At 37.5% G+C, this 16,702-nt stretch overlaps 1 protein-coding gene and 1 long non-coding RNA gene across 3 annotated transcripts; one reads left to right on the forward strand and one right to left on the reverse strand.

Annotated features, from left to right (window-relative positions):
• The first annotated feature begins 270 nt into the window (after positions 1-270).
• On the forward strand, positions 271-9,625 carry LOC587491 (hydroxylysine kinase). Of its 2 annotated transcripts, XM_030990099.1 has the most exons (6): positions 273-679; positions 5,246-5,419; positions 5,632-5,881; positions 6,979-7,124; positions 7,852-8,038; positions 8,533-9,624. In XM_030990099.1, exons 2-6 carry the CDS (start codon positions 5,255-5,257, stop codon positions 9,033-9,035), a joined length of 1,251 nt encoding a protein of 416 aa, XP_030845959.1. In that variant the 5' UTR covers positions 273-679; positions 5,246-5,254; the 3' UTR covers positions 9,036-9,624. The 2 variants fall into 2 exon arrangements, with proteins under 2 accessions (XP_030845960.1, XP_030845959.1); XM_030990100.1 differs by lacking the exon at positions 5,246-5,419 and having other exon boundaries at positions 271-679; positions 8,533-9,625.
• Positions 9,626-10,797: 1,172 nt separating this feature from the next.
• On the reverse strand, positions 10,798-13,803 carry LOC105446004. The gene is made up of 3 exons (XR_973589.2): positions 13,630-13,803; positions 12,474-12,604; positions 10,798-11,032 (listed from the first exon to the last, which is right to left on the reverse strand). It is a non-coding gene; the product is annotated as an uncharacterized LOC105446004 (long non-coding RNA).
• Positions 13,804-16,702: the final 2,899 nt, after the last annotated feature.

Raw genomic sequence — 16,702 nt, forward strand, 5'->3', positions numbered from 1 at the left:
AAGATTAGCAACTAGTATCTGCCGATCCTGTGCCACTATTTGTGAATGTAGTGGGACCTTTTGCTAACTTTTGCTAATATATAGACCCAACCCTACAAAAAGGGTGGGCAATCTTCTCTAGCATTCAGACTTATAAATGACCATAATATGGTCAGATCACGTGGTCGGCTAGCATTGGCGAATCAAAAAGAACTTCAGCGGCACTATCTTGAAACCGATTGCAAAGGCTTACGACTGTTTTGAAAACGCTTTCAACTGCTCCCAGAAAAAAAAAATCTTTGCGACAAGAAAAACTGTTTGCGAACTTTCTTGCAACCTTTAACAATGCTTTAGCAACCTTTTTAAGAATTCACTCTGGCGAAGAGAATTCACAAAAGGAAAAGGAAATAGTCTCCATGGATTCGGAACAGTAAACAGTTAAGACGTACAAGCGTGTAATTTTGTTTCTTTCTTTCTTTTCAGTGATCATGACTGTCTTGTCATGGTCTGTCTTCTCCCTCCAAGCTACGCGGCCTCGGCCATGCAGAAATCACTCAAGAATTTCGGCAGGTTGTTAATCTTGTTCTTCTTCGGTGCAGTCTGCTTCCTTCATGCAATCTTGAAGATTCTTGCAGATCTCGGTGTAGTGTGTGTCAAACGGGCAGGGTGCATGTGACAATAATTAACAATCATCCGAAATGTGAGTATTTATGCCTGCGATATGTAATATCTAAATAAAATAGAAATAAATTCAGACGAGTTTCTTCTCTTAAAGGTACTATGTCCCTTTTGCAGGCCAAAAAATGAAAAGGTTAAATTCCAATGGCATTTGAAATTAATACTAATTTAGAACTCCCCTTAAAAAAATGGGGCTTGAAAATGTCTTTAAGTGGGAAAATAACGACTATTAGTTGTCAGATCGACTTGGGAGCTGTAGAGCCAATAAGTAATAGTCTTGATTTTCAGACCATTGTACCACATGGTCGTACGTTTTATGCTGCGCAAAGATTCAATCGGTTTAATTTTGGCCATTACAAGAAGTGGGTTATTGATGTAGGCAAATCCTTTACAGCTCATTTTATGTATGTTATTACCAAAGAAGAAAAAAAGCCAGTCAGTCACTCAATAGTGTCTGACAGTGAAGTCTAGCAAGTAAACGGGTTTCCTTGCATAATTTGAATATTAGGACACTGCTAACGTTTAAATTTCACAGATAGGAAATACATGACATATTTATAATTCCTGCAAAGTTCTACAGAATTTGAGGTTGGTTGCAAAAGGGACATAGTATCTTTAAGATTAATCTTGATAAAACAAATGCAATGTTGATAGGTTCAGCAAGACACAGTATCCTACCACTTGAAAATATAAAGGTATAGAAGTTCCATCACTGACGGTTCTCGGTGCTGACGTATCGTATTCACCTGATGTGCTATACTCTCAATTGAAATAAAATTTATTGAAAATAAAGAGCCAGTAGGCCATTTTCGTAATGTAACCAAATTTAATGCATAAGTGTTTGTGAAGTGCCTCAATACAAATTATTTCATTCACCTGATAAGAATAATAGTATTTCTATAGTCAGAATGCAACTACATATATTAAGTGTTGCTAGGTAAGTCAAGCCATAATATTTGTCCAACCTGGCAACAATTAATGTATGCAGTTCGGATTCTGTCTATTGAAATACTATTATTCTTATCAGGTGAATAAAATAATTTGTATTGAGGCATTTTAAAAAGACTTATGCATTAAATTTGGTTACATTACGAAAATGGCCTATTGAATTTATGGAAGGTTCGAAATTTGTCACTGATTGGTAAAATTCAAATTGTGAAAACACCTGCCTTTTCCCAGTTACTGTTTATTGCAAGCACCGTTAAAATCCCAGATCTGTTCATAAGAGAAATTAAAAAGTTAGCATATAAATTGATTTGGAATGACGGTCCGGACAGACTTAGACTTGAAGTCATGCTAAAGAAGTATGAGGAGGGTGGTTTCAAATGGTGTGCTTAAAATCTTTGCTACAAGTTCAGAAAATAAAGTGGGTAAATGCAATATTTACATCACAATCTTGAGGGTGGAAATTGATATTACTTGATTACTCTAGCATGCATCACCTGCCATACAAGTTAGCGACATGCGGAATACCGCCCTGCTGACTCCAATTTCAGAAGGTTCAGAAGGATTCATTGAAGGATGTTGGTGGACCTTTTTTTTCTTCACTGTAACTATTGTTAAATATTTGCGGGTACAAGGAAATCATACAGGTGTGGAATAATTTTATCCATAAATATGTATCAATTGAAAATCAAATAATTTGGAACAATAAGTCTATACTACTTGATGGTAAAACTATTTTCAAGTCAAGTATTTTTGACAAAGGTATTGCGAAAATCGCGCACATGTTAGATGAATACGGGCGACCTATGATTTGGAAAGATGCAAAAGGAAGAGATCTTTCGTTTGTAGAATATTTTCTTTTGTTAGACCGTTACAAGAAACTCCCTTCTACATGGAAACATTTTCTCTTCAACAAAACTTCCACGCTGTCATGTAACTATAGATGGAATTGTTGGACAGGCGCGGATCCCCCCCCCCCCCCCCCAGCCTCCCAAACCGGTAAAAAATAGGATAGTAACGTAAATTTTACCTTAACAAAAAAAAAAAACGGCCCCTGACCCCTCCCCCCAAACAAAAAACATTTTGCCCCCCCCCCCCGCTCATTCACCGTTCGCCGGCTGGCTGATTCGCCGCTAAATATTTTCTCAAGATTTCGGCCCCCCCCCCCCCCCCAACCTCTTGCAGCCGGCTGGATCTGCCCCTGGTCACAGATGGGTCGTTACTAGGGACTTTTAGATTCGCACGAAAACAATAGGTCTATGCTACGATCGACGTCCCGTTAATGCACTGCCGTGAATGGACGTCACACGTATCAGTCCACGCAAATCTAAAAGTCCCTAATATGGACAGATTGGATAGATGTGTAAATAATTGAAATTATAACCAGTATACGATGCGAAAATTATTCTTCTCCAACTTTGGGATACCAACCTGGTATTTGGTAGTCCAGGACGCAATAACGCAACTTTCAGCGACATATATTGCTCTACAAAACAAATCTGCCATAATTATGTGAGAGGAAGAGATGATACGGTACTCGCTTGTACTCGGGCCTGTGTATGCAATATATACGCTTAAAACACTGATCTTTATGATGTCTTTAACGTGACATGGCTTCTTTGAAGGGATAAGCCAACAAATAATGATTGTGATTCAACTTGATGCAAATATTTGGTTGAATAAGCATTGCTATTCACCAGAACCTTCTTTGTAAAAACAACTTTTACAAATCTCAGTCATGCTTACTGAGTTGAGACGTTCCATTCAATTTAAATACCCATTAAACAATACACTTCTCCTAATCTGGAAGTGATCTTACAGCACAGTGGCAGAATTGCATGGCTGAGATTTGTAAAAAGTCGTTTTTACAAAAAAAGATTCTGGTGAAAAGCATTGCTTATTCAAAAAAATGTTTGCATCTATTTGAATCACAATGATTATTTGTCGCATGATCCTTTTATTAAAGGTACTATGTCCCATTTGCAGGCCCAAAAAATGAAAAGGTTAAATTCCGACGGCATTTGAAAGACAATACTAATTTAGAACTTCCCTAAAAAAGGTGGGGCTTGAAAATGTCTTCAAGTGGGAAAATAACGACTATTAAATGTCAAATCGACTTAGGAGCTATAGAGCCAATAAGTAATAGTCTTGATTTACAGACCATTGCACCGAATGGTCATACGTTTTATGCAGTGCAAAGATTCAATCAGTTTAATCTTGGCCATCACAAGAAGTGTGTTATTGATGTAGACATGCTCATGTACCCTTTACAGCTCATTTGATGTATGTTAAATACCAAAGAAGAAAAGAAGCCAGTCAGTCACTCAATAGTATCTGACAGTGAAGTCTAGCAAGTAAACAGGATTCCTTACATAATTTGAATATAAGGACACTGCTAACGTTTAAATTTCACAGTTCTACAGAATTTGAGGTTGGCTGCAAAAGGGACATAGTACCTTTAAATAACCTTGTTTTCTTTTTTGTTTGCAAGGGGAGAAGAAGCTATGTCACGTTAAGAAATCATTTGATCAGTTGTATTATTCGTATATACATATGAATACAGAACAAAATGTTGATTATCAGGATGTCATTTTGGAATACCTTTATAAAAATACCCGATCTTACTGTGCCAATATACCACATTGTCTTTAGCCCGTATCAGTATTAGTATGAGCCAATATAAAGTTATTATTCTTTATTCAGTTCAGTATAATGCTTTTCCTCAAATATAGTTTCGCTATTTTTTTAGGGTTGAGACGCTAAGAAATAGTTTCAAATGTACATCACACAAACCCTGAATCATTCCATAATGATGGTGGTTCTCTCTCTCTCTCTCCCCCCTCTCTCTCTCTCTCTCTCTCTCTCTCTATTTATTGTAATAATGCATTATCAACGATATAGACAGCAGCACCAAAAAACTTGGGTTTTCTGGGATAGGTGAAAGTGAGAGTTAAAAAGAAAGTCATGTAAAAATGGTGCTTCACCTCCCCCCCCCCCCCATGAAAAAAAACAAAAAAAACAGTGGTCCTCCTAAGTGTGCGAACCAGTAATAATATATTTCATATCACCAAAATCGTCTGCTTTTCAACTTTGCTGCTTCCCATTGGGGATGTTTTTTTTTATTAAAGACACACTCTTACAGAGCACCACCCCCCCCCCCCCATCCAAACAAAATCCAAGAGAGGGAAACTGCTCCTTTGTCAATGACCGAAAATGCATAGCAGTCGTTAGGACAGCTGAATGTTCTCATTAAGATGCACATAATCAGAAGGCAGTGACTATCATTGGATGATTTGGATGAAAAAAAGAATCACGTTGAATGTCCATCCCTAATAGGTCCATGCTCACACACACACAAAAATGATTTCACATTTTATTCTCCCTTTAGAGCAACGAAGGTATAGGAAACCTCTTAAAGACCGGCTCGTAGACCAATTACGGCCTGCGAGATAATCTCGCATAGACGATTGAAAAATATAAAGAAATAGATATTTTTGAATATGTAATTTTTTGTTTGATTTAATATGTAATTGTTAATAATTGTATCTGGTTTGTTATTGCACTTGGAGACTTCGGTGGTAAGCGTTTTATAAGCACCGTTATTATTATTATTATAATTATTACTATTATGTCTGTTCTTTAGAATATCAAGATGGATCATGTTAATGGCGAGAGTGGTTTTCATCATTATGACGTAGGCATCCCTGATGACGTATCACCAAACAACCAGCCTCAAATCAAGCCTAACCTACCTTTTGAACGAGCAGCTGGTCTTGTTCGCAGACTCTACGATTTCCAGGATGTCGTTTGTTTAAAGGTAAAACTGAGTAGCATGTATTTTTTCCCTCAACATTAGACTGCATTCCTGCTTGGAACCCGTTTCTTTGGTATAGAAGTGGTGAGTGGTGTTTCGTTTGCCCCCCTTACAATATCAGGGGCATGCTCCCGTCGCTACGCCACTGACAAATTAAAGTAGTTAACATAATTACATGGGCTTCCTTTTCAATTTTCTGTTCCTTATTTTTCAAGGAGTTTATCAGCTACTACAACCAAAACATTTTGATTGAGGCTCGACGACCGGACTGCGCACCCGGGAGCCCCCCGAAAAAGTTTGTGATGAAGCTGACCAATTCTGAAGAATCCCAGCTTTTTGTGTTGCACCAACAACAGAATGAAATCCTGCTGATGTTGAGGGACTGTGGCATCCCATGCTGCTCACCACTCAAGAATGTGGCAGGCAAGGATCTGAGCTCGGAGAAACTCTCTTTCAAACACAGAGGTAACAAAATGTATAAACAATATAGTGTCAGCCTTTTGGGTAGGACAAAAATAATCTCTAAATAACGTTGATAATTTAACATACATGACTATAGTGGACCAGCCAAGACGTGATTTTTATATAATTATTGTTATTATTATTATTATTATTTTATATATAATTTTACTTAGGACGGCATTTTGGGGATGATGCCTTGCATCCATGCTCAAACTCTTTTGGAAAATACTAAAAATTAACATACATGTTGGTGTTTTGGCTCAAAATTTGAGAAAATCTAAACAAAATAATGATTTTTTGTTTTAAATAATTTTTTTGACGGAATATGTTTTTATCTGAGAAAGACTTTTTAATTGATGAAGTAGGTGATGGATGTGACTGCCAGGCTTTTACCATGGTAACAAATCAAGCAATATATGAATTGTAGAAAATACTTATTGCTTTCCAACAAAATGAACAAAAAGGTAATCATCTAGCCGACCCCGGGAGCTGACCGTTCGATTATAATAAAAAGAAATGGGTCCGGACTGCTCTATTATAATCCCTGTACCTGCTTTAAGCCACCGAAAATGGCGTGATCAACGAAGTCGTACGGAACCCGCGACCAGCCTTTCGCCGAGCTTAAAAAGATTCGAGGATCACGCGTCGATCATCTTCGGCTTGCAGCAAGTTTCGAGCGGGGGAAGATCGTGGTGGTGTAGATTATAAAGAATTCCAAATCGGTCAGTTTCTAGACTTACTTGATCTTACACTCACCGGGTATGGTGGCTCAGTGATTAGAGCGCCCGCCTCATGAACGGGAAGTCGTGGGTTCGAACCCCGGCCGAGTCATACCAAAGACTTATAACAATGGGACCGTCTAGCTAGGCGTTCAGCATATTAGATTGGAGAAGGGTATAGTAATAACATATTATGTTATGCAGGGCCCGCTGGAAGAGCAGTTTCATAACTTAAGTGGCTACCCTGGGTAAATAAAACGTTATTATTATTATTATTATTATTATTATTATTATTATTATTATTATTATTATTATTATTATTATTATTATTATTATAATTATTATTTTAGTAACTATGCATAACATCCAATCCTCATCTAGATACGGGAGATACAATGACAGGGCAGTTCATAACCCGCATCATGAAGTATATCCCAGGGCAGTCCTTAGGGAACGCACCTCACGTTACCTCTAAGATGTGCTATAAAAGCGGGCAACTATTAGGTCAACTGTCTTCCGCCTTGCAGGTGAGTTCTACATAATTATGTTGTATGCCAATAAGGTGTTCAATCTATATTGATTGATCCTCTCCACCCAGGAATTAAATGGATATCCTAGCTGTAAGTTGCGAACACACACCCACGTCCGCCCGTAAGCGTAAAAGGCGCCGCCAGACTGGAATGGTCCCCAGTTGTATAGTAGAAGTTCAGACTCGTACTACAAAACTAACCCCAAATCTGTCCCTATGAAGATTACGCGTCCCCTAGACAGCTATTCTATTGTACCAATTTACACTCAGAACTCTACAATTCTACTTAAAATCACTGGATCTGCAAGATAAGCATACTAGTAAGCGAAGGCTTACCAACACGTGTAATTTTCCACTGATTGAGAACAAAAAATGAATTTCAAGTTATATCACCAATCAGATGAAACTCTTCAGTAATTATACAATCTATATATAGGACAACCCCTCTCTCCAATAACTCTGGACAAACTATCTTGGACATTATCCCCTCGAACAACACTGTTGTCAGCAAATATCATCAACATACCCTCTTGATCAATGAGCTTTAGACTAGGGTAATTTTTTCACTGGAAGCACTTGACGAGTTAGTTGTTCTCGGGAGGAAATTGTCATCTATCTATCAGATATTTTCATTTTATAGTTTTTTTTTACCCGTTTTTGTTGTTGTTCGGGACAAAATAACGTCGCTGGAGAATCTTGTTTAAGCGATCTTTCTTTCTTTCCAGAATAATACTATCGACAAGAACGAGTCCATTAAAAGGGCAAAGGAGTTAATCTGGTGCCTCAGCAACGTCCCAAGATTACGGGAGTACGTCTTCGTTCTACAGAACAGTGCTCAAAAGAAAGTAATCAAAGAAATAATTGACGCCTTCGAGGAAAAGGTCCTAAAAACAGAGCACAAATTGAGGAAAGGTAAGGACGATATTGTTAAAGTCATCTTCTAAGACAGCTGCTAATTTAGTATCGTTCAATGAAACTATATAGGCCTGTAGAACACGACGGCAACTTTTTTTTCTCTCCAAAGAATCAATCTAAGACAATCCCCCCTCCCAATTCGAATAAACATGTACATACAGTACATCACCTTTTGAAATATGCGAATTTTAGACGTTATTCTCAAATTTAATTCTATATTAGTACAGTTTTGTTGATGGTTTGTTTTACCTGACTGCTAAGAAATAATGTGTTTGTAACTAACGAGCTGATTTTTTGAAAGGATTTGTAATTAGGTTAACAAGATGAGTTTGCATAATATTCAATTCTATGCATGTAACCCATCATCTGTATTTCTTTCAAAACAATACAGTGATCTTTAGTTATGTAGTCTACAATGTTTTATCATGTTTCAAACGTTCGTGTATGAGATGGTTGATGATAGAACATCATTTACCCTGCCTATTATGCAGGAATGATCCATAGTGATTTCAGCGACTACAACGTCCTAGTGCGGGAGACGTCGGAGGAACTCGATGATGACAATGACAACGTCAGAGGCGACGTCGTCGGGATAATCGACTTCGATCACATGATGTACTCGTGCATCGTCTACGACATCGCCATCGCAATCATGTACCTGATGCAGTGTACCAACCTCGAGCTGGACCCTGTGGAATGCGGAGGAATACTGCTAGCGGGGTTCCTTTCGAAGCGAGCTCTCTCGGAAGACGAATGGCGCGTTCTGTACTACTGCGTGGCCGGACGCTTCGCTCAGTCCCTTGTTATCGGGCTACACACCCACTCGCTGCAGCTGCAGAACGACTACATTCTCAGTAGTCAACGAGTAGGCTGGCAGGTGATCTTCGACTTCTGGGAACGAGATGTCCATGATGTTTATGCTCGGTGGAGAGAACTCATTCAACATTACAATCAGGTCCCTAAAGATCAACCTTTTGACACATCGGTCCAATAGAAAAAGGCGAAAAAATAGGGCAATGTGACACTACATTCTTCAGTGGCGTAAAACAAAGTAAATAATTGTTGGTTTAAACATAGTTTAGTATACTGTACGTATTGCACACGTAGGCGTATGTGAATGTTTCTTTCTGAAAGTATTTTATTTCATTTCATTTATTATGTCCGAGAATAATTGTTCATATTTACATTTTACAATCTTGCTAAGCAGTAATTTCACAAGTACAACATAATAATTGACAACCATAAATAGTTAAGTAAATACATGTGAATTGTATTTTTGTCTCACAATTAACACATACGTCATGTTTGTTTTAATTTTGTTCAACCTCGTTTCTGATTTAGTCTCAAGGCCCTGTTTTAATACTTTTCTCCTTCTTTTTTCTAACTATATAAACCAGTGGTTTAAACGAATGCATGTTCCAAAAACTTATATTTTTTTTCATAGACGTGGCAAAGGGTTTTATGGTTACGTTTGTCTTCGTTCGTGTTTTGTGTTTCGTTTCGTTTCTTTTTTGATAAAATTGTGAAGCAATGCAATTTTAAAGTCTAAAGAGTACTTTACCCCCCCCCCCCCCTCTTCTCACAGTCTCTCTCTCTCTCTCTCTCTCTCTCTCTCTTTCGAACGGCCTCGGTTTGGTTTATTTTATTATTATACTCTTTTTGGTGAAAAACATGTATAATGTGAGTTGACTGTCTATATATTTAATGCATATACCTGCGCTTATAATTTGTGTAAAATGGTGTATTTATTGTCTTTCATGAGTGAACACTATAACAGTACTATTCAGTTTGTTTGTCCACAATTCCCGTCAATAAACCGGAAAGATAAGATTTGGATTTAACATAAAGACGCTTCTTTCATCATTCTCAGTGTGTCAAAATGAGTGGCATAATACCCGTTGTACGACTGTATGACTGCGTCAGTGTTTGGCGTATGACTGCGTCAGTGTCTGGCACAGATCTCTCTCAGGTTGCGCCATGGGAGAGTGAAAACACACTTAATTGTAAATGTATAATTTATATAAAAAAGGACGAACAAATGCTTTGAATTATGGGCGCCGTATGTGCTAATTGTTAATTCAGTGCCAATGCCAACAGTATACTTATTTTGCAATCGTGCCATTTACAGAGGCACAGTGATAAGTTCAGGCCCGTTACACCTGATGCGTCAGTACGCTGACGTTGGTCTGCGCCAAGTACGACTGACGCGGTCTTTGACTTTGACTTTGACTTTGACTCAATGGGGCATGCACCTATACAGGCTCTTTTAGCGTACGGTGATAACACAATCAAAATGACGCCTCCTTTACAATGGGCTTTAAACATTTCAACTTGTCACAGTGCCTCCGCGAATCCAGACGATACGAATGATGCGAGTCTTAAAGGAAAATTCCGCAGAACACATAACACAACAAACAAACAACTACAAAACATCATGGACTCTCAGAAAGATGGCGATCGAGTCGTGTTTGTATTGCTGATTGTACTGATATTGATAATGAGGACTGGTTGTGATGATAGTTGGAGCTTCCTAGCAACAAAGACCAACATAAAATTGTTATATTATTCACTATTTTATTATTGATCATTTATATCCAGCGTCACCTAGCCGTGCCAACAATCTAAAAAGTGAACTACCGTATAAAGCATCATGTCTTCGGGTTAGATGTAAGTGATCATGTTGATAGGATTTTTTTTAGTAATATCAACCTCAACAAAGTCGATCAATCTATAACATTAATGTCAGTAGTACAAGACAGCTATATGAGAGGAATGAGACACTCGTAGCCATATTATGAAGGAGACATCAACTGCTACGGCTTTTATTTTTAATTATTGTCATTATTATTGTTATTATATTCATGATCATCTGTAGCCCCTGTCTTTGTTATGCTCCACATTCTCGATCCTTCATCTAATTTCCACATCCATAAGGATCGCAGATCTTTTCTCCTCCAAGAGTGATGCAAAAGCAATCTTCAAACCGTTTAGCTGAAGAAAAACACAAAAGAGAAGCGAAGGTTAACTATACATGAGACTATAAAAACAGATTACGGGTTTAATTTTCGCAGCAGATTCAAGATGTCAATGTTAAACTTTAAAGTCTTTAAGTATACCGTACATACAAATGTAGTACAGGCAGTGGATGTGTGTATTACACTGTTGCCCATAAATTTGGAATAATTTTGTTTTACCTCTTTTCATGAAAAGTTTGTAACAATATGATGTATTCTTGAAAGATAAAATGTATATCCTCTCAGAATATTATTAAATCAATCTGAAGAGTCAGAGAGACTGATCAATATGTAAACTTATAAATAATTGAGTATATTGTCATGATCAGTTCGTGAAAAGAGTAACTTAAGAAAACGTTATTCCAAATGTATGGGCAATAGCCTAGTGCATCATTAAAATTGATTAGAGGAACACGGTCTAACGAAATGCATTGAGAAAATAGTAGAAAAATCAATTCACATGGGATACACACAAATCATGGTTTAAATTTCACAAGCGCTTTCGATTTATTCTCATTTGGACTTAGGTGAAGTGACACCGCGCTTACAACTTCACGAGAATAAATCCTAAACGTTTGTGAAGAACAATCCATGCTTTTATATGTCCTACTCAGAGTACTCTCACAACTATTTTTCCGGTGGAGATGTGTAATGAAGTTTATTCATGGCAATTCGATTTTTTCAGATCTGAAACTTAATTCTTCAGTCAAAGCAATAAAAGGTTTCTCCGATTCATCAAATCTCTCTTAACTCACAAACAAAAAACTAATTCTCTAAATGTCTGTTTCCATTCGGACCAATAGTAAAGGTGACGTAGTATAGTGGTTCATTAAATTGAATCTCAATCTAAGGTTCGAGGGTTCGAATCACAACCTAGTCCAGAATCTGGCCCTTTTAATTTTGTTAATAATCTCCGCCACCGCGTTTATAATTCCGAAGCTTCATTTACGAAATCCTACTCTCTAAAAAAAATCGAGTGATCACGGACGTCACTCCTCTGGAGAGTGAAAATGTAGTGAAAATAGAGTGAACATTCACTCTTTTCTTCTTAGAGAGCACTCTAAAATTTTCACTCCTAAACAAGTGATCACGGACGTCACTCCCAAGAAAGTGAAAATAGAGTGAAAATTCACTCTTCTTTTTTAAGAGAGTATATAACCTCATATCATTTTTTTCGGAATTACAAAGCTTCGGAATAATATGAACCCTCCTTCAGTATTAAAATCATGAACATTCGCATACACGATACTTTCGGAGTAATGCAACAAACGTTCGAAAGTTTATCTCATTTTCGGAATGATCAACATGGCGGAATTACAAAAATTCAGGCAAACGAACCTTCACAAAACAGGGTCCCATATGTATATTATTAGAGAGAATAATGCATACAAAGCAAATTAAGCTGCTGTCTAAAGTACCTTCTTTAAAGATGTTTCTAGTTTGCCCAGAAACTTCCATTCCACCGAAGAGCGCATCTTCGCCTCGAGGAGGAGCGGCGACGACGAAGCCGACTACAAGCAGGAACATCATGAACATTCGCAGAGCCATTCTAAAGTAGAACACAAGAGGCAATGGAGATATGATTTTGGTCTGATTTATCATATCACATTTAGTATAATTATGTTGCCTTTTTTAAAGTCTAATACATACCGAAATATGCTAATAGTTACTTTTCATCGGATTTTAAAAACTAATTAACGTCTATACTATTATCAAGATATTATAAATATGCAACAACGTGTTTTTAACGCAAAAGCAAAGCAAAGCAAAACAAACCATTCATTCATTCATTCGTTACGAGTATACCAAATACTTTGTATATTATGTTTATACATGTTCTCAATATTTCTTTGTTGCTGTCATGATATCGTTATCATTATTTTATTTTTTAAAACTATGTTTTTCCCTATTGTGTTTAACAGGGCCTCATGGAAAACCACCATTATTGGTGATAATGAGTCACCCTGTCTAAATATCAGAAATAAATAAATAAATAAATAAATCATCAGAATACTTGGGGGATGGGCGGGGGGGGGGGTCAGAACCGTAAATTCAGAAATGCTTGTATAATGGATGATCTTATGATGACAATGGGACTAGTAATGGAGTCACACCTCTCTAAAAAGTCCAACTGACCTTTTCTGTTCCCCTTCAGTGACCTTTATAGACAGGCTTGACTGTAGTAGTATTTAGTAGTAATATTAGTAAAGTTTTAGGAGAAGAACTAGAGGTAGGTGTAGTGGAACCAGCAGTATTCGTAATACTAGTCATAAGGAATGATCGTCATAATGATAAAATTAATAATAGTCGTAACGATAATACTGATGAAAATATCAATAATGATAATGTTTTTTAAAATAATGATTATAAATATAACAACACAACCAAAACAATTATAATAATAATGATAATAATTAATAGTCGTAATAATCAGCATCATCATCATCATCGTCATCAGCATTATCTTCTTTATCGTAATCATATCAATATCAAATAAAACAATTTATAACTCCTACATACCATTCCAACTTGAGTATACACATTTCATGGAGGCCGAAAGTACGAAAATCTTACCTTGAATATTGTACTGTTTCCCAGCCGAAAATTTACTTCAGGTGGTCAGTTCGTGGACGTGCTGGTTTTATTCGAATGGTCAGTTTGCCCCAAAGTACTCAAATTTATAGATATTTCGTCTATAATGATTTAATTATGACCGTGTCCGCTTCACTGCAATGGCCTCATTGGGCAGTGTTGGGCATTCAACTAAATCGTAATTGGATGTGACGGAACAAGACCAGTGAGTTGGGTCAAATTTTTGTATAAAAAAAAGGGCGGAGGCGCAATTCAAAAAATCATCTCTTGACAATCGAAAATCAAACATCATACAATTATTATCTGACTGAAGAATGCCAGATTCGATTTTAAAGAGGAAATGAGCTGTTTGAAGTCATCAAGTGAAGGGAGGTTGGAGGCCCTATATTTCACTTTGTATGCTACCTTTACCCCCCCCCCCCCTCCTTAGTTCTCTCTCTCTCTCTCTCTCTCTCTGTCTCTCTTTCTCACTCTGTCCCATGCCCCAACGCCCGCAGCTGCCATAGTGGTCATAATTATGAACATAATTAAAAAGTAAAGACAAAACTAAACTAAGAATATCGCCGAGTTGGCAGACCAATACAAAATAGATGGTGAGTACTTTCCCAGATGTTTAAGGGTCAAGAAAGTCAAAAAAATATAAACTTAATTAAAAGTTTATTTGTGGTACAATTTGGAGAATATCTTTATATTGACCAATACAGGATAAAAGTCAAGGTAAATTGCCATGTTTTTAGTTCATTAGCCATTTTGTCCAATTTCCTTTCATCCAATAATTATTTCATCCAAATGCCAATTATAACCTATGATCAGTTCGTTCGAAATCACCAGACCATTGAGGCTACCACTATCTTTGCCTATTTTAGGCCTATCCAGTTTTTCCACACAATTTTTGTATACATTATGGCCCGAATTCACAAAGCAAGGTTTGAGCTCAGAACAAGGTTTGAGCTCAAACCTCCTTTTGTTTCGCCAAACCTCCTTTTGTTCTTTACAAACCAGGTTTGTAAAAAACGCGTAAAACGCGTCATATGACGTACGAAAACCAAGGTTTGTCGACAAACCTCCTTTGTGAATTCGGGCCTTTGGGTTTGGACGAATTGGCATTATAGACCACAAGCCATAAACCTGATTGAAGGTTGATTGCATTCCTTTCTTTGTTCGTTCTTTAGCCCTTCGGAGCGTCGGTCAGTATAATAGCATCCTGGCATGACGATGTGCGGCGCTGATCCATGCCACTGATTAATAATGATCCAGAGTTTGTGTTTATAAAAAGATTTGAAAGCATAGTTTTTTCAATTCGTTCGTTTTTTTATAGCCACGGTTTTTTTTGGGCACGTACACTGGCGTCCCTGAGGGGGGGGGCAAGGGGGCAGAGTGCCCCCCTGACGGGCCCCAGGGGGAGGAGGAAAAGGGGGAAGGGGAAAGGAAAAAAAAGGAGAAAGAGAAAAAAGGGGAAAGAAAAGAAAAGAAAGGAAAGGAAGGAAAGAGAAAAAAGGAAAAGGGGAGAGAAAAAAAAAGAAAGATAAAAAGGAAAATGAAAAAAAAGAAAGAAGAGAAAAATAAGAAAGAGGGACAAGGAAAGGAAAGTAAAAAATGGGGAAATTATTTTTAAAAAAGACCATGGCCGTACGCACCGGGGGGGGGGGAAGTTGACCCCAGATATTTATTTTATATACCAAATCCTTCAATTCTACTTTTGAAAAATGCAAAAGTACCCTCATGACCAGTTTGGTCGCTCGAACTCCCTTCACTCCTTTTGCTTTTGAGTTTCTTCAAAAACTTTTCATGCACCTTTACCCCTCCCCCATCAGAAAAATATTCCGCATACGGCAAAAAAAAAGACAAATGAAAATAGGAAAATATAAGTGATATAACAAATTCGACACTCTTCGCTGGCGCGAGCTGCTTGCTAGCCTATTTTGTATTAATTGTTTTCACTTGCTGAAAAAAAGAAAAGGATTAGCACTGCCTAGAATACAATTGTGTCTGCCCCGACTGGCCCCGACCTGCAACCATGGCAACCATAACACCCAGTTTATGTACCAAATGTTACTAAAAGAGACTAATTCATTTTTTCTCGCTCGCTCGCGAATAAATGAAATAGACATTGCTTTGAAAGCAATTGTGCCCACCCTTGACCTGCAACAATATCATTAAAAATGGAAGTGTTTTTCGCCCTCTCGCCCAAAAGGAATTGATATCCTGCTAAACGCGATTGCGCCCATCCTGACCTGCACCAATAAAAACAAGTTTACGTATTAATTTCTATTAAAAGAGAATTGATTTTTTTTTGCATCGCTATGATCGCTTACCAAAATGGAATTGACATTCCTAACAAAATATGTGCGCTCCCTTGCCTGCAACGAAAATCCCAGTAAATAAGTACCGAACGTTATTTTGAGAGATATTGTTTCCTCGCTCGCCAGAATTGATGAATTGATTGATTTTAGTGATTGAAATATGAGTTGATTTGTTTTTTGTTTTACCCTCTCTTTGCTACGCTGTCTTTACAATTAACATCGCTAACAAACATGCTCACCCCAACCTACAACAAATTACCAGTTGATAATAATGTACCAGACGTTGATCAAAGAAAATTTGGTTTGCTCGCTAGCTACGCTCCCTCGCCAATATGGAATTAACATCACCTTAAACATGATTGTGTAAGCCCCGACCTGCAACAAAAAACCTGAAAATTATGCACCAATCATCATTAATTTTGTTTTGCCTGCCCACCAAAATGGGATTGACATTGGCTTAAACACGATTGTACCCACCTCCGACCTGCAACAATGACACAAAGTTTATGTACCAATTCCTTGCGGACAATTGAACCAAGTTAAATTGGCAATATTATTATATATTAAAAAAAAGAAGCGATTTTTTATTCTTGCTCGCTACGCTCGCTCGCCAAAATGAAATTAACATCGCTAACGTGCCCGCCCTAACCTGCAACAACATCACTAGTTAATAATTATGTACCAAACATTATTCAAAGAAGTTTTGGTGTGCTCGCTCGCCAAAACGGAATTAACATCACCTTAGACATGAT

This window comes from Strongylocentrotus purpuratus, unplaced genomic scaffold (genome assembly GCF_000002235.5).
Source record: "Strongylocentrotus purpuratus isolate Spur 01 unplaced genomic scaffold, Spur_5.0 spur5_scaffold_19, whole genome shotgun sequence".
In the NCBI taxonomy this organism is placed as follows: Eukaryota; Metazoa; Echinodermata; class Echinoidea; order Camarodonta; family Strongylocentrotidae; genus Strongylocentrotus; species Strongylocentrotus purpuratus.